The 20,913-nt window shown below is 37.2% G+C and overlaps 1 protein-coding gene across 2 annotated transcripts in view; it reads right to left on the reverse strand.

The window, feature by feature from the left end:
- NSMAF (neutral sphingomyelinase activation associated factor) overlaps positions 1-20,913 on the reverse strand; it is a 40,639-nt gene that overhangs the window by 4,893 nt on the left and 14,833 nt on the right. Inside the window, exons 7-27 of one of the 2 annotated variants that reach the window (XM_068397047.1) lie at positions 19,381-19,452; positions 18,949-18,996; positions 18,777-18,832; positions 18,128-18,257; positions 17,076-17,147; positions 16,112-16,220; positions 13,455-13,631; positions 12,452-12,531; positions 10,946-11,036; positions 10,789-10,852; positions 10,620-10,671; positions 9,461-9,581; positions 9,038-9,169; positions 8,587-8,629; positions 7,944-8,107; positions 6,369-6,477; positions 4,937-4,995; positions 4,165-4,232; positions 2,425-2,492; positions 2,081-2,204; positions 375-458 (exon numbers count right to left, since the gene is read on the reverse strand). In XM_068397047.1, the coding sequence (XP_068253148.1) occupies positions 375-458; positions 2,081-2,204; positions 2,425-2,492; positions 4,165-4,232; positions 4,937-4,995; positions 6,369-6,477; positions 7,944-8,107; positions 8,587-8,629; positions 9,038-9,169; positions 9,461-9,581; positions 10,620-10,671; positions 10,789-10,852; positions 10,946-11,036; positions 12,452-12,531; positions 13,455-13,631; positions 16,112-16,220; positions 17,076-17,147; positions 18,128-18,257; positions 18,777-18,832; positions 18,949-18,996; positions 19,381-19,452 (1,923 nt within the window). Of the gene's footprint in view, positions 1-374; positions 459-2,080; positions 2,205-2,424; positions 2,493-4,164; positions 4,233-4,936; positions 4,996-6,368; positions 6,478-7,943; positions 8,108-8,586; positions 8,630-9,037; positions 9,170-9,460; positions 9,582-10,619; positions 10,672-10,788; positions 10,853-10,945; positions 11,037-12,451; positions 12,532-13,454; positions 13,632-16,111; positions 16,221-17,075; positions 17,148-18,127; positions 18,258-18,776; positions 18,833-18,948; positions 18,997-19,380; positions 19,453-20,913 lie in introns of those variants that run through there. The other variant, XM_068397048.1, reaches the window with a different exon arrangement.

Here is a 20,913-nt window from a genome sequence, read left to right on the forward strand (position 1 = left end):
AGTCTGTTTTCAAAAACAAAGAAGCTAACAAAAAACCCTCAGTCACCCCCAGAACTTTGTGCATACAAGCTGAGCAAGACCAATTAAAAAAACCTCTGTTTATACTGTTGCTTCAGTCCCCAGGAGTGGACCTTTCAACCAGGGAAGCAGGGGACACTGGCGCCAGGACACATCTCAGACAAAAAAAAAAACCAACAAAAAAACACCAAAACAAAATGAAACAAAAAAACCCCTACACACACACTTCCCAAAACAACACACCCTCTCAGGCCCCTAAACCAATCCTTGTGCTTTACCACTAGATCTAGACTTTGATTTTAACGAGCAATTAATCTTCATATTCTGAGATAATATATCTCTATCCACATACTTACACTAACATCGTGTTCTAACTCTGCGAGCAGTTCAAAGTGGTGTTTTTTATTGCTCAAGGTCTCTCCAGGAACACAGTGCCACACCTACAACACAGATATTTAAGTTTGCTCAAGGAAGTGTTAGTACATCTCTGGATGAGTTTCTTCAGTACTGAATTCCCACATTACAAGGAGGGCTGCTTGTGTTAACTGTGGGCCTTGCCTACGTGGCAGAATAATACAGCAAATAGCACCTAAACTCGTTTACCCAAAGCAGAGCCATGTATTAAACATGACTATACTGATTCCAGATAGCTTACAGAAGCCTAACTAAGTACAGGCACTGCACTGAATGTATACTTACCAAAAGCCATACACAGAAGGCTTTGGGAAATTCATTCCTGTCTTTAACTTCCAAATTATCTTTCCACCTAACTGTAGGCATGCTCTTAGATTAGCAAGTTCCTGGTCCCCTTAGCTGAAGAATATAAGCTACATAACTATTAAACGTCAACATTTGAGAAGCCTATTCACAGAATCACAGAATGTTAGGCATTGGAAGGGACCTCGAAAGATCATCTAGTCCAATCCCCCTGCCGGAGCAGGATTACCTAGACCATATCACACAGGAACGCGTCCAGGCGGGTTTTGAATGTCTCCAGAGAAGGAGACTCCACAACCTCTCTGGGCAGCCTGTTCCAGTGTTCAGTTACCCTCACTGTAAAGAAGTTTTTCCTCCTATTTATGCGGAACCTCCTGTGTTCCAGCTTGCACCCATTGCCCCTTGTCCTGTCAAGGGATGTCACTGAGAAGAGCCTGGCTCCATCCTCATGACACTTGCCCTTTACATATTTATAAACATTCATGAGGTCACCCCTCAGTCTCCTCCAAGCTAAAGAGACCCAGCTCCCTCAGCCTCTCCTCATAAGGGAGATGTTCTACTCCCTTAATCATCTTCGTGGCTCTGCGCTGGACTCCCTCTAGCAGTTCCCTGTCCTTCTTGAACTGAGGGGCCCAGAACTGGACACAATATTCCAGATGCGGCCTCACCAGGGCAGAGTAGAGGGGGAGGAGAACCTCTCTTGACCTACTAACCACACCCCTTCTAATACACCCCAGGATGCCATTGGCCTTCTTGGCCACAAAGGCACATTGCTGGCGCATGGTCATCCTGCTGTCCACTAGGACCCCCAGGTCCCTTTCTCCTACGCTGCTCTCCAACAGGTCTGCCCCCAACTTGTACTGGTACATGGGGTTGTTCTTGCCCAGATGCAGGACTCTACACTTGCCCTTGTTATATTTTATTAAATTTCTCCCCGCCCAACTCTCCAGCCTGTCCAGGTCTCTCTGAATGGCTGCGCAGCCTTCCGGTGTGTCAGCCACTCCTCCCAGTTTTGTGTCATCAGCGAACTTGCTGACAGTGCACAGAATCACCAGTCGAGGTCACAAAACATTCCAGTTCCTTCAACAAATTGAGTTTGCCTCCAAAACGCCCACATTTAGGGTAAGTTAGAATGAATAAAATGTCTTTAAAGTAACACTTCAGCCTTGAAACAAGAGTTGAGATAAATCTAAAGAAGATATTCTAGAAATAAACTTACTGTGGTACTAGCTAAGTTATTACTCTAGTACAACAGGTACATCCACTCCAAAGCATTTGACTGTCTGAATGTTAGGAAGTGCTACCTATAACTAGTTATTGAAGTATAACAAATCCATATACAAACCTTCACAGTGGAATCCCAAGATGCAGAATATAAATGCCCATCACGCCAACAGATCTTACTGACTGCATCATCATGTCCCATTAAGATGTCTTGCTGTCTTCCAAATGCAATCGAATAAAAATATCTAACAGGAAAAGATTATAAAAGCATTATGTCTTCAGAAAATTTAAATGAAGAAAGTAACTTTGCTTCTACAGTTTGTAACAGAAATCTACTGAAAAAAAGTAGAAATATAGACACTGTGTTTTAACAATGAATTCCTGTATCATCATCTAAAACCACAAATGTAATGACCAATTACACTCAGTGTAATTCAATAAAGTCAATAGGAAGTAAATACGCACATATGATTGTCCCATGAAGAACTTATGACAGTGGTGTCTCCTGGTAAGATTAGACAAGATGACAAAGCCTGTAAGGAAAAAAAAAAAAAAAAAAAAGCAGTGTTCAATTTCTTACCCCAAACCAAATAGAAGTACATTAACATGCTTTTGATGAAGAAGAAGCATTTTAATCACAGCATTTTAATCTTCTATACACACAACATACAGGTGTTATATGAACACTAATCAAGAAAAACCTTACAGATTCAACACTGAACAGCAAGAATACTTAATCCTTGGTAAATATAAAGGTAGCAGTGGAGTTCTGAAACACATGCAGAACTGATGGATTTCCTTTTTCAAAATGCTGGTATTTCAATGACAATGGTATGTAATTCCTCACTCAGGAGAAACTGGGTCAGCTCTTCATCTTCGAAGCTGTTGTAGATCCTAGATGCAAACGGCTACCAGAAACTAAAAATGAAGGTTTCCTTTGATGTTTGTTCTCCGTGACAGCTACTTATCAGCTCAGCTCTTTCAAACAAACGTAACTATCTAATTCCTACTATTCTCAACAAGAAACATTCTTTACAGACAGCTGCTCAGGTACATTACCATCACTGGGAGCAGCAAGGAGGAAAAAAAAAAAAAAATCAGCCCAGTGCTTCTACTAATATCATTACTGGTCATGTTTCACATCTGTTCTAAAAAACAGTAAGCTGCTGGGCTGTAAAAAGACTACTGCTTCTAGCATTGCTATAACAGATCAGCACTAAAACTACAGAAAGGAGAATTAAAAAAAAAAGTATACAAGGCCTTCTCATGAAAAAAATGACTTTTGGCCTAGGAGTCAGCAAAGAGCTCCCTTTTACAGTGCCAAGAAGTGACATTCCTAAGTTTGCCTTGGCTAAAGCATTAGGAATTGTTGTGTCTAGATTCACCTGCTAGTGTGTGCCATGGCAGGCCATAGGGTCTTGATCCTGCAGCTTACTTGGGGGACCTGTTAGAGCATGCTACAGCTTCTGCCTGGGCAATCCACTTGCCTTTTTTTGTTCCCCCTAGAGATGAAGGTACAGAGAAGACTGCTATATCCTAGTGTCTTGTCTCAATAAAGGACTTTGAACATGACAACTGGGAGTGAATCTCTGTGATCCAGGTCTGGCCACAGGACTCAAGCACAGAAAATCAAATATAGAATCCCTTTCCAAGTTCTGTTTTGGAAGCAGGGGAAAAACGTTGTTCAGAGGTTGCTGAGATCACTGCTCATTGAGGAAGGATGGCTCAAATTCACCCAGCACAGATTCCACTCCCTGTGCTTGGTTTTCCTCTGCCATCTGACTCTCAGCCTTTGAACGCTTGGGAGCAATAAGGCAATGCTGGATGTGAGCACATGGGTGGAATTTAAGCTTTGTGATTCTGGTTGCAATGGCAGTTCAAGGTTGTTCAGGAAGATGCCTCTCCTCATGCCAGACTATCTTAGTCTACCACAAGCCCTTCCCTGGACAGCAGGGCAACTCAGAACAGGGCTAGCACAAAAGTAAAGTGCAACCATTTAATGCTCCCTTCCCATGTTCGCAGAATGCGCTCGGTCTCCCCTGGAGGCCTGACAGGGTCTCAGTTCACTCCACTAAATTATTCACACACAATACGATTGAGTAGGCAGAGGAAGAAGAGAAGCATTGATGTATGCTAAGAGCCATTTCTGCAATTAGCTTTCAGAAGATTCCCAATGATCTCGTTTTTATTTTGACAGCAACTTACCATGTTTGAAAAGGACACGCTTCTCTGGATTGTTTTCGATTCTTTGGAAAACATCTTCAAAGTTGAATCTGGGGATAACGGACAAAATAGAATATAAAAGGACTGTTTTATATTATAGAAGCTAGTAATTTTGCTCCTGTTTGAATATTCAAATATCTTACTATGAAAAGCAGGTATAGGTTTCTCATAGTCTTTCAGAAACTCTTTACAAAGCTTGTGACTTGAGCCTGAAACTAGCCTGTTTTGCACCAGTTACAGATGGACTCCCCCATGCCCATCAAACTCTAAGAGAACTCTGGTATCTAAAGGGAGAAATTATCACCTTCCCAAGCCTAGATACAGATAATACTGAAATCTTTGAGTCAAAATGATCTAAAACTTAACAAATTCATGTACTTAAGCTATTTCACTACAGGAAATATACATTTAACTTAATTTCTATAAGTGGCTTGCAAAGGTGACAATCCAAAAGTAGTCTTCACATACGAATACTGAAATTCCCTCAAACAGCAAGAAGGGATTGAACATGAAGTCAAAACAAGAATCTTGCATTTGGCAGAAGATTAGGGCCACTCCCTTCATGACTGTAAAAACAACAGAATTCAGTGATTCCAGAAATACCCCATTTAATGTTGTCTTCATTTTGCTCTCAGTGAAGATATTCATGGGGTTCAATCTTAACTACATTTCAGTTTCATGCTATTTTGTTCACAAAACATTAACCTGCATTTACACTGCAGGTTCTAGTAAATACCTCTGCAATAATACTTACCCTGGGATGTAGTGAAAACAGAAGACCCATTGCAAGTGACTGCTATTCCAGTAATTGCCCTGTTTAATACAAGTAAGCTTATAGGTGATTTCATAAGTTTTGAAACTTAACCACCATACTGTAAATTGACTATAGTTGAAATTTGTTATTTGATCTCTATAAGAGCTAAGACATTCAAGGAGATTGAAAGCACCACAGTGGTGTGTTATATGCCTACAGACAAAAATATACCTTTATATAATACGTGAAACACCAGTACAGGTTCCCCATACTGTTCTGCAAGAACTTCATCCTCAACAGAAAGGACATGCCCATGTGAGAGTTTCACATTCAGTCCTTCCAATTTGGGATTAGCTAAAAAAAAAGAGTCAGGAACCTGCCTACAAGCAGATACTGAATACCTCAAGTGTCAGGAATCAGAACTTGCATGTCTTTTCTCCTCAAATTGACATTGGCAAAGTCACTATAGTCTAGAAATTAAGACATATAGCTTATGTCAGGGAGTTAGTTGTTAGGGAGCACAGAGCATTCTGCATAGCCAAAATTCTGTTATACAGACCTGCTTCTAATTTTTTTCTCAACAGTCTTCAGTGAAAAAAAAAAGAATCAGAAGCTGAAATTCCAGTCTGTTTTCAGGATCAGGATTTCTCTAACCCTAACAATCTGGTAACAGAGGCCCTTTCTCACTACAAATATTACCTTGTTTTCTGGACAAGAGAATGTTTCTTTTCTAGATTGGGTTGCAGTCACCAAGAAAGTAGTTGCATTCAAGATAGTAAGAAATCCTCCTACTAGTCCAGCCCCTAGGACAAGGCATGGGGTTAAAGGAAAATCTGTTCTTTAAAATATAGCTGCTGTTGTTCATCGTTAGGTATTTTCAAAGTTCACCCGAAGTGCCCCTGCTGACTCATGGCTCCCTAGGAATCCAACAGAACAGTAGTTTGGTACCTGGATTAACTGAAAACCTATAGCTGGACACTTGGCAAACTGCTCATATAGCAGCAGCTCGATGTGTACAGCAGTTGAACTTAAGGGGTTTAGCCTTTCAAATCAAATGGGATGAAAAAGAAGTTAGGTCCTCCTGGGGTTATTAAATAAATAAATAAATAGAAGTCTTTATCTGGCTGCTGCTATCTGTTTTAGAGAAAGGTAACCAATATCTGCTTCAGGTACTAAAATGATAATGAACTTAGCACTAGATCTGTATAAGGAAAAACAACAACAACAAAAAACAAGCTGACAAATACATTTTCTGGATTGATAACCCATCATGTACTCAAAATCATCTTGTGTAATCAAATCAATGAGCTGTCTCACAATGACAAGTATTTACCTTAAATCCTGACCCATCATTCAGATTGACACACAGATACTCCCACCCCCCCAATTAAATGGAATAATTTTGACATGAAAGGAAAAGAATAGTACCTACTCTTTGTGAATTTTATATTGCTCATCTAATTTTAGTTTGGCAATATTGTTCCATGCAAGTGTTATACTTTCTTCTGTCAAATCTTCAAATGATTCTTCATTTGGAGAAACTGCAATAAAATGCCACAATAAAGTTTCATCACAAATAGAAAATAAAAAGATAGATTTCAAATAACTAGGTAGATGAAGTTGCAAACATAAATATGAAAGTACAGAAATCATGCAGAGCTCCAGGAGTAAGAATTTTTGGCTAATGCAGAGAGTGACAAGATCACTACCTTTTTTCCAAATCTCTTCCTGAATGCATTGGCTTACATAGCCAAAAACACATTTTTTTCTCCCAAAACCAGGGCTTTTAAACTGGAGACTTTACAGAATACATTTCCAAAATGGGAAAAAAAACAAAACAAAACAAAACCAAAAACCCAAAAACTTTTCTGCAGAGATGTTTTGGTGTTCCATTGAGATGTCAAGAGCTTTCCAAATGGAAAAGCACCAGGAAAGCCATCTTGCTACAATACAGTATATGCTTTTATTATTCTATTGCATTCTGTTAGGAATGGCACAACTTCATTTCACTGCACTGTTGCAAAAGTTAAAGGATAAAAACACAACAAAATTGAGACAATTAGATGTCAATTACTATAAAAAGGCCAAACCCAACAGTAACTGTTGATCTGTGAGTTAATGACTTAGGCAGCATACCACCATATCTATTTAACACATATGAACATTATTATCACCATATATAACTTTCAAAGCCACTCTTGCCATTTGGATGCTACAGGTTGCCATGCTAAGTAGCACTCATCTTCACTTCTCTGCTTAAAAATGAAAGTCATCAAAAGGTTTGTAAACGGAAGACAACTGAGAAAAACCTTTCCATGTGATACCTGGGCTGAAGATTCAGTTCAATTTATAGTAGACCACTATACATATGATGAGGACCATAGCATTTTAGTTTCAGAAAAATGGTCTAAGTTCCGCATTGAACGGAAGCCTGTGATGGCATTACATATTCTTTTCTTGAAGAAAGTTATTCAATCAACATTGTCCCTACCGTACGTAGGGAAAATAAAGTAATTTCTTTACAGATTTTAATTCGTCATGGAAAAGGAAAAAAATCCAGATGCTTAATTTAAGTTCTTAGGGTTTATTTAGACCAAGCCAATCAATCACCCCAAAGACATCCCTATTCAAAAACTGAACAAATCTTTACATCATTCAGAATGCCTGCAGATATGGTCACTGAAGCTGTTGTCATATCAGCTTGATTTTGAAGTGTCATGAAAGGCCAGGGATAATAGCCCTCCCACAGCTTCAGATGCAGAGGCTGAACAGTCCCAGAGAAGACCACCGGAACAGAAGGCAAAAATCCAGGACAACACCTGTATTTTCAAATTTCAAACTGTTCTTGCCAGTTTTTCTTTAACAGTTAGTGCATGGATTTATTTTGAGTTGGCTTATAGGGAAAGTGGCCAAGAGAGTTGTATAATGAGATCCTGTGGGAGAAAGATACAGAACTTCTCAAAATTACAAATCCGTTACAGTGTAGGTTTATCTGTTATACATTTACCTGGAGACTCAGTTACGGAAACACTGTGACTAGATGTTCGAGACAAGCTTTTCAACTTCGGTATTATCCTTTGGGGATGAGGAATTGTAAACAACTGTTTTGGCGTCTGTCCAAACTCCAAGATTTGTGTCAGCAGAGCTACTTTTTCATTGGGGTCCATAATACTTTACAAAACCAAAATATTTAATTAAGACAAGTAGGTGAGAACTTCTTTTCCTCCCCTGCCCCGAAAGCATGGGCCTGCACATGCAGTTACTACAGCACTATACGCCATCACAAATTCTTACAGAACTGATTTAGCACAGATGTGATGGACGCCCATATGACAGCTTCATAATTTTGTTTATGTACGATGACAGTATGCTCATCAATTAAAAAAAAAAAAAAAAAAAAAAAAAAAAAAAAAAAAAAAAACAACACAATTTCACAAAAGCCAGACTGAAAAAATGTTCAAGTAACAATCTTTCAATGCATGCTAAAAATGACAACCTGATGCTGGTTTTCTGCATATTTGGGAGTATAAAAATGGAAGAGCTACACCATTCATGTACAGAGCACTTTTACAGCCAGCAGAGAACCTGGAGGGATACTGAGAAATTTAGCTAGCTGCTTTAACAAAAACATTCTGATTCTTGTTAATTACCTGTTTAAATCCACTCCTCCTTCATATGTTAATGGGTGAAACACTGGGGAAAAAAAAGTTTATTTGTACAATGTAGATATACAAGGCTCATTTTCTTTGTCTTGCATACCTACTATAAAAAAAATTTGTATTTTCACTCAACTTGGTTAGATTTAAGCAACTAAGCTATTTTAGCAGACTATGGAGTTTGAGATCTTGTGTCTTAATCCTGGATTTCTCACCTGAGAAAAGTTTAGGATTTCTAAGAGAGTCAGAGAAAGTTTCAGAAGAAATCAAACCTTTCATAAAGGAAGGATGACTTATTTAAGCTTCATTAAATATTCCTCCCAAATAAATAAAAAAAAAAAGCACAGTTGCATATTCAAGCATTACAGATATACTGTTATTTACCATTCCTGCCTAATTAAAGCATCTCTGTTATTTTTGCTATTTCTATAAAGTGTTTATTTACCATTGTGAGCTGCAATTGCTTCACTTCCTTTCTGCTTGTAGCCAAATATTATGTCAATCCATTCATGAAGATGTTCTGATACATACTGACTTTCTAAAGCCTCTTGGCTCTTCTGAAGAAAGTCATCAGGACCTGACAAGAGAAACATTAATTAAAAGGGAAAATATCCCATGCAGTATTGGTATCCATCTCTGTTCCTCTTTCTTCTTGAAAAAGTAACCAAACAAAAAACACCCAACCCCACAACAAATCTCAAATTTGCTGTAAAAATTCAATGCAACTATTAATTATGTCAATGTTTTAAAGCAAAAATTTATTCAGAAGAAGAAAATAGAATGGGTGTTTTTGAGAGAAGAACCACCATCCCAGGTATCTAGATAATCTTGAATTAATTCATAATACAGTAAGTTTGACTACTATTACCTGATGCCCAAGGAGGAAGCTCTACATCTTCAACCATCTTTCCACCCTGCCTTTTTCCCAAGTCCAACTTCAAACTGTTCACTAGAAAACTAGAATCATTTTCATAAAATTCTGGAATCAACTGGAAGAAAAGAAAAGAAAAAAAAAAGAAGTTTTGAGATTAGCTTAGCTTTGATCACTTAAGTAGAATATAGTCAGTAAAAACTGAAAGTTATCAAAGTTCATATGTCAAGCCCTAAAGTAGGGTAGTAATTTTTCCAGGCTTTCTTCTCTTTCAGTAAAGAGGGACTGGAAACTTCCTCCCATTACCATTCCAACTACTTTTAGGCTTATTGAGTACCTACAAGGCAATTCTCTGAGCTAAATTCAGAGTGACATAAATATTTTTAACATTTAATGTGTGACATAAGAATCTACAATATCTAAGGATATCTTCAGAACAATAATTGCATAGCTACCTTCTTATTTTTAAGACATCAGTTAAGAGTCAAGCCAAAAATCTAGAATAAAACTAGAATGATGACAAAAGTTTCAGAGGTTAAGTCAATTTTTTAAAGACCACGTGGCTAATCAACCTTAATTCCATTACCATTAACTATAGACTTTTTTTAAAAAAAAAGTATCAGTATATTAAATTCCTTTATCAAAGAAACATTATTTAACAGCACCACTATTTGACAGTTAATCATTCTCAAAATATTCTACAAGTTATGGTGTTTATAGGGCTCAAAAAACTAAGATAAAATTTCTATAGTTTAACCTCTCCAGATGTACTGTTCTAATACAGCCAGATCCTTACAAGATTCCAGCAGACAACACACAAAATTGCAACTTTTCAGCCTTAATCCACTCTGATAATTCCCACTTATTTCAATAACATATTCAAAGTGACACTTCTGTTAAAGCCAGAAAGCAGACACAGACAAGCAATCATGGAATTACAGAGAAGAAAGAAGTAAAAAACATTGAAAGATTCATAAAATGCAGTCAATAGCCTTAAAAAACTCCCACACAACTAAAATCCACAAACAACAAAACAAAAAACTAAGCAAACACACCCCACCTCCACCCCAAACTCTCAAATCAACAGGAGACATCCAAGAACACAAAGCTTAGCACAGATACCAAGAAGGACTTGAATCATTTTCCAGCCATTTACCTCTTTGAAATCTGTTGCACCATCCAAACAGTTTTTCCAGGTTTCTGCAAGACTGGATAAGACATATTAATCACAGATTTGTTAAAAAAATATTTTTTAAGGCTTTGCACTCCCTTGATGCATATTTCAAAACAAAACTAACCTAGTTATAGACAAAATGTAAACAAACCTGTTGAACATTCTGTCAGCATGATCAAACTTTCCATTCTGCAGACAGAGCATGTATTCTGGAGCTAAGGAGAAAGAAAAAAATCATCAGCTTGCTCCATACCTTGTCCACTTTGGAGGTAACTGTCTGCTCAGAGAGCCTATAAAAGCTGTCTTACCAACTCTAACGAGATAAAACAAAACATAACCCGGAGATGAATAATGGCTTCCATACATGAACTTAGGCTCTGGCATTTCCTGATAACGTGTCTGCAACATATGAAGAAGAAAGAGAGGTCTGTTTAAAATCAGCACCCCTGCTTTCCTTCAATAGTGAACACATACACACTCTTTTTTTTATTTTAAAGACACAGATTAGGACCACCCTCAATATTTTTTTTCTAACAATAAAACAAACTCTAAGTTCTAAAAACCATGCAGCTTTATTCATATCGTAAATCAATAAGGCAAAAAAGTTACTACAACTTATCATCCAGAATTATCAGGTTTTCAGCTTTTTGTTCCTTGTCTCACTTTCACGTGTAACTGCAGTGACTCAACTTCAAAGGAGTGCAAACAAATACTTCCTTCTTGTCTTTCGCATGAAGTCTAATGAGAGTATGGAAGAACATACTGACTTAATTCAACCTGGAAGATTCCCTCCTGTCTGAAGCTCCTATGCATTATCCCTAAAACCTCTCATAATCTAAATAAAATTACTTTTACTGCAGTGAGCATGAGGCAGCTAACAGTTTGAGGAAACAGTCAGATCTTAGAAAGAAACCTTTATTTACTGTTATTGAAAACATAATATTGATCATGTTCTTACCTTCTGCAACCTTAGGAAGCTTTACGATTTTGAAATATTTACTCTTTTTTGTCAATATAATGCAGTTAGTCTGGCAATGTTTTTTTTTCTAATGCTTCGTTAAGAACTAATAAATGTTCCAAAACATTAAATATAGTTATGTTCTGCAAATGATTTTGGAATAATTAACTTACCATAGGAGACAATGATTTTATACAAAGAATTAAAAGCCAAGAAACTGAGGACCTTCTAAGCCTGAAACTATGTGTTTGACTGCTTATTAAAAGAATGCCTGACTACTTTGAGAAATTGAAAAAGTTTGTGCACCGTTATCTGCATGTGGAAATTTCAAGTTGGTGCTCTGATCTCCATGGATCCAGATTTCCTCCCTTTGAAGTACTCTCGCTCAAATTCAGCATTTTTTCTTAAATGGAAGTACTGAAGATTTCTACTACTTTGCCTTGTTTAATTCATACACATGTTTTGCATTACATATTTGAATCCATTAGTCTTGAAGTTTTATATTTCCATATATGTTTATAGCATGTCAGTGCCTGCTATACAAATGCAGTTACAATAGTTTAAAAGAAAAAAAAAATCCCCAAATCCATTTAAGTGAGGTAAAACATTTAAAAGCATACACATATGAAACAGTAGTAAGAGAGAAGAAACAGATTCAAATAATTTAAAATTAGTACTGATGAAATCAAGCTGAAAATAAATGTGGTATGTTTATAGGTAAGTTTGCTTCTGAAAAGATTTACAGTTAGTTTTAGATATCTACATAATTCTGAAACCTTGCTTGACAAAGCTCCCTTTATTGCCAATACGTACAAGGCCCAGAATGTGCAGCACATAAAAGCCAAGATGTACATACCAATAGTCTATCCAGCCGTTCCTTATTCAGGGCACCAATTGGTTTACTAAGGTCACGGAATGTTTCAGCCTTTGTCAGATCTAAAAAACATAGTTAGACTCTATGCATTCTATTAGACAGGAATGTATTCTAATCAATATTTAAAAACAAAAGAAAAAAACCCCAGCAACAAAACAAACAAAAAACACCACAGAACCCCTCCAGTAATTTTCTCTGCTCCCTAACTGCAAAAGAATAAAGTTTTACTGTAAATGGCTACTCATCTTCTTCCTTCCGAGTAGATGTAATCTCATACCTCTTGCTTAAGTACTAATAGTTACAGGTACATGACAGCTATTGCAACTAACATCACCTAGTCAATACAGGTCCTGCTACCTGAGGCACGAAGGCAGCTGGTCTCATCTTCCTATTATTCTGTCAGGCTACAGTTAAGTCCTACCAAACAATCAGATTGAAGTGTTTGAGCGGGTGCTGACGAATACCATGAGATTCCCCTACTCTACTCCTTGTAGAGGGACACAATCCTCAAAAGGACACACTTCCAACACAAACTACACTAAGACCTTAATCAAGGAGCCTATCTGGGCACAAGCCTTGCTAGCCTCTTCCTTTCAACTTGCAATGCTAAGAATTGTAAAAGAACACCTGGATTCTATACATTTCAATGCATCCAACTTGTTCCATAAAATGTCATTTTACTGGTTCTTTTGCACTTCCTAGAATCACAGAAAGTCTTTGAATGCTCAGTACTGCCAATTTTCAAAGTGACCAAGCAGTTGCTTGGAACATATTCTGTATGTGAAGAGTGAAATATTTAACAGAAAAAAAGGTGAGGTATTTTGTCCACTAAACTCCAGAGGAGGGGTAAGTGCAGAAAAAAACATCCAAGATCACTAATACCAGGTTCATTTTGATGTAACCATGAACTTTACGCAGTGTAACCCGCCCCGAGACATTTCAGGTTGGACATGATGCACTAACATGCCTTTTTGTATACACATACCTAACACTGAGCTAGAGTAGTCTGCTATGATCCAGGGAAATACAGGATACTGGGAGAGATCATTGCAGCTTCTATCAGCCAGATTGTTGAGATGAAGAAGATACTGGTAATTTGATATATGTCCTCGCTGCCATTGCAACATATAACTTTCAGCTGTATGTTCTGTAACATGATTTTCTAAAATAAAAGAAAACATTACGAGTTTTAAGGTTTGGAGTTCCAGCCCCAAATCATACTGTGATTAACATTATGCAAGGTAGTGTAAAATAATTAAGGGCATAGTTGTTTAAAAGAACAAGTCAGAATTAAGTGGTAACTTCATGTTTCAATAGCTACAATACTTTATAGATTTTTAAAGATCTGTTCAAACAGGCCTAAATCGCATTCAACAACACCAAAAAAAAAAAACACTCAAAAGGAGTGCTGAAACCAAACACAGAAACAATGGATGGGAAAGAACTTGAACACTTACGGAGGTATAGAAAAATATTTGCAGACCATGAACAGCTCTTTTGGCACTCAGGCAGCCTTTAAGATTTTAAATTTCTAAAAGTAGTTCTGCTAGAGTCAAGAAAAACATTAAATATATTTTCCTACTGGACAACTAAGGATGCCCATTAACAATGATCTGTGGAAAGAAGTCATATATGTATGTAAATAAGATTCAGTTTCAGAACCACAGAAACAGAGAGACTACAGGAAGATATAAAAAAAAGAGAGACTATAGGAAGATAAAAACTTGACCACCACTCAAGAGTGTAGGAATTATGCACCTGGAGCTTCTGTTTGAAGCATTAGGCTGGGGCTCAAGAAATTCAAAACTGCACTACTCTACTCAATAGCTATAATACAAAGGTATGCTTCTGGACAACAAAATGACCTGGAAATATTGATTTCATTCTGTCCCTCCACCTTAAAATGAAATTAGAGGTTTCTTTGTTATCTTAGTCTGTCCTGTGTGTGGCAGGTTTACCAAGAGAAACGTGTGGGGCAGGGGTGGTTTTGCACAGGGGTTTTTTTTGATTTGTTTTTTAACTGTTCCTTACAGTGATTCTGTTTACAGCACCTTGGCAAGTGCCTGAAATAGCAGAATTGAAAGACTGCAACCATGGCATGATGGCAAGAAACCATCCAAGCATCCTCCTCATGAAGTAATCACAGTGAAACCACATCCTTGCCATACAAAGTATATAACGGCACACTCCTGCATGCTTGTTTTATTGCATCTGTGTTACAGGCTGCTCTCCTCCACTTAAAAGTCTTTAAATACCTTTTACCACATGTGCTGCTGAAAGGCTACAACACAAAACTAAAGAACTAGGATTTCTATGGAACATCAATATTTCAAATAGTATCACTACAATTATTAACGAGAAGGAAAGGAATTCAGATTAGAGATATGTGGGCCTCTATATTAGCTCAACATAGGCTGGAAAAAACATATTCCAACCCTTCCTTCACCTTAGTACCTTAAATTCTACAAGTAAAAAACTATTAGCACCTTCAAAGAGAGGATCTTCTGTTTGTCAGAGACAGCTACTGAGTGCTACAAACACCTTTAGAGAAGGGCCCACCCTTTTTTTTATTTCTAAGCTCCAGCAACATCATCATCCTCATCATCATCTGCACCTTGAAATTTCATCTTTGAAAGTTATCCAGAAACAAAGTCTGAAGCAGGGTAACAGCATGGCAGTTATTTCAATACAGAGAAAATCATGTCAGAATCTATTTCCTTTTCAAAAGGAAAATCTAAAAGACTAAAACAATTCTCAGGGGAAGTGATCGTTCCTTTGTGGCCTTTCCACTTTGCTTTGTGAATAGTAGGGAAAACGTCAACTGATATTTAGAGCAAATTCATTAACACGGAACTAGAGCTCTTGATACAATAACAGTACAGAATTTACATAAACACTTTCAATATCGGCAGTAAACACAGGTTTCAATGGGTTCCAGTTGGCAAAGTTAGCATTACAGAAAAACTATTAGGTTTTTCTCCCTGTTTTTCCAGGACACCACACTAGCCTTTCAGAGAGTTTCTGTTCATGATCTGCAAAAGATATATATCGCTTCCTAGGAATTAATGCATACAACATCTAAAAGACATGAGAATTTAACTGTTCAGAATGGTAAATTTTCATCAACACTGCTAACACTGAGGAAAGTTCAGGTATTTATGGGTGGCACTGGAAATCCATCCATTGACAGGAAACTTTCTCAATAGGATTTTTACTTGGACTTAACTGGGGGCCAGGGGGATCCACCCACAAGTCAGTCTATATTCTTTCAGCAAAACACAATTTAACTGGGTGGATCTTATTTACCCCTTGCTTTGAAGACAAGTGTTTTGTGGGGGTTTTTTGGTTGGTTGTTTTTTTGAGGGGGTTTGAAACAACAGTACATATCAAGTTGCAAATCAAAAAGAATTAGTTTCACCTTAATAATGATATCTCAGCTTTCATACTCAACTCTTCAAAGACAGAACAGAATAGATGCAACTTTACACACATTCATTCTGAACTTTGCTTACTTCTATCAAAATATTTTTAGGGCTAATACATCCGTTTATTCTTCTCATCCTTCCCACAAATCAACAGAGCAAAACCCAGACAAATTTCCCCTTACAAGGTACTACAGACTAATAAATAAATACTGCAAACCTATATATGTTGCAATAAGGAAATAGAGCTCATCTCGATCTTGATAGTTGTAGAATTTCAAGTAGATATCAGAACATAGATCATTTTCTGTGCAAAACACTTCAAGTCCCTTAGAAGTTAAAGAGGGGGGAAAAGTAAATGAGAGCAATTACTGACAAGCTGTAATATTCATGTTTTTTAACAGAATATTCCAGTTACTAATATCTAAAACCTAAGACTCTAAACTGGGTAGCAGTTTTGGCCCACAAAGTCTAACATTTTTGATCTTCCCATTTCCAATCATAAAAGCACTCAGTTTACACCTAACTGAGCAAATAGCTTTACAGCTGTCCATAGATTGGCTCTGTCTAGACTGATTAAGCACAGGTAATATACTTTCTTTTGTCCTAACTGAATGGAATGAGGCAAAGAGTTAAATCTATATTTAGTTTAACTATGTTTTGAGGCAAAAATTTTGTTCAAAACTGAAATTTCAGCGCAAACACCGAAAGGATGCAACTGAGGTTCCACTGCAGCACTCTCATTATCCTGCAGTCATGTACAGCGGGACTCATCACTCTACATTAGTCTCAATCTGAACCAGTGATCAAGCTCCCTCCATGAATCAATCCAGAGAGAAAATACACCATGAGAGAGCAATTCATTCTATCCCAAGATAGGTGTTTGAGATAAATGGAATGAATTGCTCCCTGAAGGTACTCCCTTCTCCCTTCCCCTACGCTGACTGCTTATGAAAGAAATTCTTCATCCTTGACAGAGTTCACTCTTCCTGTTTTCATCTTTTTGACAACACAGGGAGCTAAAACACTTAAAAACCCAGAAAGGATCATTTGAGTGCTGTTCACTGCTTAATCTAGAGTTTAAAAAATGTGTATCTTTTACCTAATGATTCACACAGTTTCAGCTGGTCATTTTAAGAAACAATACATACAGCAAGACATAAAAAAAAAATATTTGAACTTACCAGTGGCATTAGCCCATGTCTTCTTTTATAGATGCGACGCACATTTTGCAGTGTTATTTGTACTACTGGTTTCTGTGGGGGGTGAGGGAGGGGAAAGAAAAGATGGACACAGTCTAGACGGTATATGTTCTTCTACATTAAGCTCTCTAGTCAATCTGAAATTCCTCTTGACTAGAGATATTAGCAATATGAAAACAATATCCATCCATGTCATTTTAGCAGTGGAAAAATGGTGCTAAGCAGTTAGGTTAAAAAGAGGAAGCTTGTCTTTGCTGTTGGTTCTTGTCTGAGTAGCAAAGCAGTTGAAGAATAAATAAAGAATAGTGTATTATCACCCAACTCTGTCGCCAGTTATAATAATCATGCAAGAGGAGCAGAACAGAAGAAACCATAATTAAAAATAAGGAAGCCATTAGGCTACTGGGCAAACTGTTTGCCAATGGTGCCACCCGGTGGACAGAAATTGGATGGCGTTTTGTCATCGTCAGCTGCAAAACACGTTTTCCTTGTCTGGACATACTTTTAGCATATCATTGCCTACTAGACTATCGTGTCTATTTCTGTGACAAAGTTCTAAAGCAGTAATCTGACTGCGACATGCACTCAGTTTTCCTCCAGAGAAAGAAAAGATCAGTTTAACAGAAAACCTATCTGAGATCTTCCAATATAAACTAAATGTATATAAAGCTCTCATTAGGTAGGAATAGCATCACAGAGTAAGATTAATAAATTTATCTTAAATGAAATGTTACAAAAAGTGATCTTTAAATATTAATAGAGAATGAGCAAAGGACATTTTGAGATTTGTCAGTAGGAGGTCAACTTTAAGCAAGTTAGCACAGAATAAAGCCTCAGAAGTAGAGACACACTGAATGCAACAGAGCAGCAGAGATCAAAGGAAAACTAAGGAGCTTCTGATTATAGCTGAAAATAGAGTCTTCTTGGAGATGTGCTCAATGTGCATTTAAAAGGAATAATACAGAAAATGACAACTGTCCACTAGAGGTGCAGCGTGCTCACATCATATGCAAGACCATCTATGAGGCACTTACAGGATATCCATTAAGAGGCTGGAAGTACAAGTTAGCATCAGTAACACACACATGCCCTGGATTAGTCACCAGTGGCGTCACCATTTCTGCTTTACATTCCATATGCAGCGTTTCAGAAATGCTTTGAAATCTACAAGTGAAGAAAGGGAGTAAGTTTACCTCCAGTTCTTACTTAGGTAGAACTACCCTTAAATTCTTTAGAAAGGTTTAGGTTAAGCTTATAACCTTGGGGATATCAGAATGGGGACTTCACAAAGCCTATTTTAGACATGAAGAAAGTTCTTTGTTGAGACCTCTACTTCAACAGGCACTCCAGAAAGGAAAGTTGCTATGTTCTGCACCAGTCTCAGAACAGTAAGCCAGCTCACTTTTCTATACAGAGCTTTATTTAGCATATATTGATGCCCAATTTGCAACAAATTCACAGATAAACTGAACAGTTTGGAGAGAGAAAAAAGTAACATGCTCATCTTCACAACACAGAATTTCCCATTCTCCATTCCAGATGGTTCAGAATACAAGAAAGATAACTCTCTGAACTAGAGAACTTATGCTGCCCCAAAAAAGCACATATTAAGTACCGATGCAGTAGACTAATCAATCAACAAGCTGAAAATAATTTCCCAGTAGAAAGTGATTAGAAAGATACCTGTTTTTATCAAATGAAGTTCTCAGCCAAGCGTGACTGGCAAATATAGCAGTTATCTAATGTGGGGGGAAAAAAAAAGTTAATATGGTATATGATTCAAATGCAATTAGAATTTAATTATTAAACAGCGATATCAGAATTTCATTATTAAACAGTGCTGTCAGATACTTACCATGGCAGCTTGATCTCCCATCTTATCTAGACAAGAAGCCCTGTAAAGCTAAAGAACAATGAGCTTTAAGTGAAATAGCACAAACATCTTCCACACAGCTCATAAGTCAATAGAAACAGGGGAGGCTTTGGCATTCTTGGTGACAGAATACTAAAAGAGGTATTATTATTTCTTTCTAAAGTAGGACATCTTTGTTCATTGCTACTGTCATGTTATTACTTTATCTATATACTACTGCCCTGCACAGTACAAAGCTAATATGGGCAGCTTACCACAGCTGTCAGAACTAGATGCTGTGTTCAACTGCTATGTTTTAAAAAATAGATACTCCAAGAATTTTACCTAGAGAATAAATATCTAAAGAAAGCTCTCCATTAAATATCAAAAAAGATGCTGTGATGAAGTATGCAGTGATAACAAATAACCACATACCTGATGAAGAGTTTGCACAACATCTCCTAGTTTTCCAGCAACATCCAATTGGAATAAGTGCTCTGTTCTACCCTAAAACCAAAAGTACATTTACTACAAATGAGTTTAAAATTAAGCTCAGTGAAAAAAAAAAAAAAAACCACACAAACAAACAAAAACTAAAATCAAAATTCTCTAAAGCCTGGTCAGTGTATTTTCAAAAGCTGCAGTATACCTGAAACATTTCGAAGACAGATGTTAAACCTGAATTTTTTTTTTCTTTACAAATATATCTTCCCTGTGGTAAGCTCTTTGTGCAGTATTTAGTCCGTTATTTAACACAATGCAACATAATAGCTTTGAAGTGAACAAAATAATACAGCACAAACATCAGTAAGTGTAGAACTAGTACCTGCTCTATCTATTTTAATATCAGGTAAACATACATGAATATAGAACTAGTAAATGACATGTTACATTTAAACAGCTACTGTGTATCTTTTAGACAAAAGATACCAGCCCATCAAATCTTTAAAGACTAGGATATAAAAGTTACCATTCTCCTCTACATAAATAGTTTGTAGCTGAAAGATCCCAAATCCAATCACAACCTGTTTTGACTAGTCATTTATAAAAACCTCACTAACACATCACCCAGCATATGTGGCATACTCATTTTTTCCTCTACAAAGTTTTCCCAGCTGTCTTAAGTGTTGTTTCACAGTACATATTTCTGGTTTTGACTTAAGTATATTAAACGTATGTGCATGGATCAACTGATATTAATTCTTATACATAACTCATTTATCAAAGGTGGTGGGATCCCTTGATGACCCCTCAATGTAGTATAAAACTGCATCAACACATTTCTGTACAGTTTTGTAATTTCTCAGGCTAGATGTTAAAAAAAAAGTGATCAGTAAGACTACATCAAGGCATTGATCAGTGGATACAACTGGATTAATTTAAAACTGAAGGAAAGACGACATGGAAATCTAGACAACCTTCAGTGTAACATATGTGATCTGAGCTGAACTGACAGCAATCCAAGAGGAAAGCATGCTTCAGGAAGCAAATGGAGCTGGAGTAAAGGGAGACAAGAAATTCAGTAGCAATTTAGATAAAAGCCTCGTAACGTTTCACCCAGAGCACCATCTTCCTTCAAGAGGGAAAGCAAGGCTCTCAGAAATCCTAGTGGATGGTCTACAAGGGTTGCTTACAGCCAACAATGTAAAAGCTTTTGTGAGGAGCTTTCTCTCTCTCTCTCCAGACATACACAAAGACAATCGCTCAGTATTTTGTAATTGATCTGAAACAATCAATGCAAGACATGGAAGATAAAATGCACTACCAAATGGCAGCACTCAGTGACGCATCTGGAACTGGCAGTGATCCAAGTAGAAGACATTTAGCAGCAACAGAAAAAATTCTGAAGTGACTGAAGGCAAACTAGATTTCTTGTTTTAATATGCACAAACATAGCTGCGCTTTTGTGAAGTAAATTGTAACGTTTAACTGTCAGGAATGTTTTAGGTATGAATGAATCTTGGCTTA

This window comes from Nyctibius grandis, chromosome 3 (genome assembly GCF_013368605.1).
Source record: "Nyctibius grandis isolate bNycGra1 chromosome 3, bNycGra1.pri, whole genome shotgun sequence".
Lineage (NCBI taxonomy): Eukaryota > Metazoa > Chordata > Aves > Nyctibiiformes > Nyctibiidae > Nyctibius > Nyctibius grandis.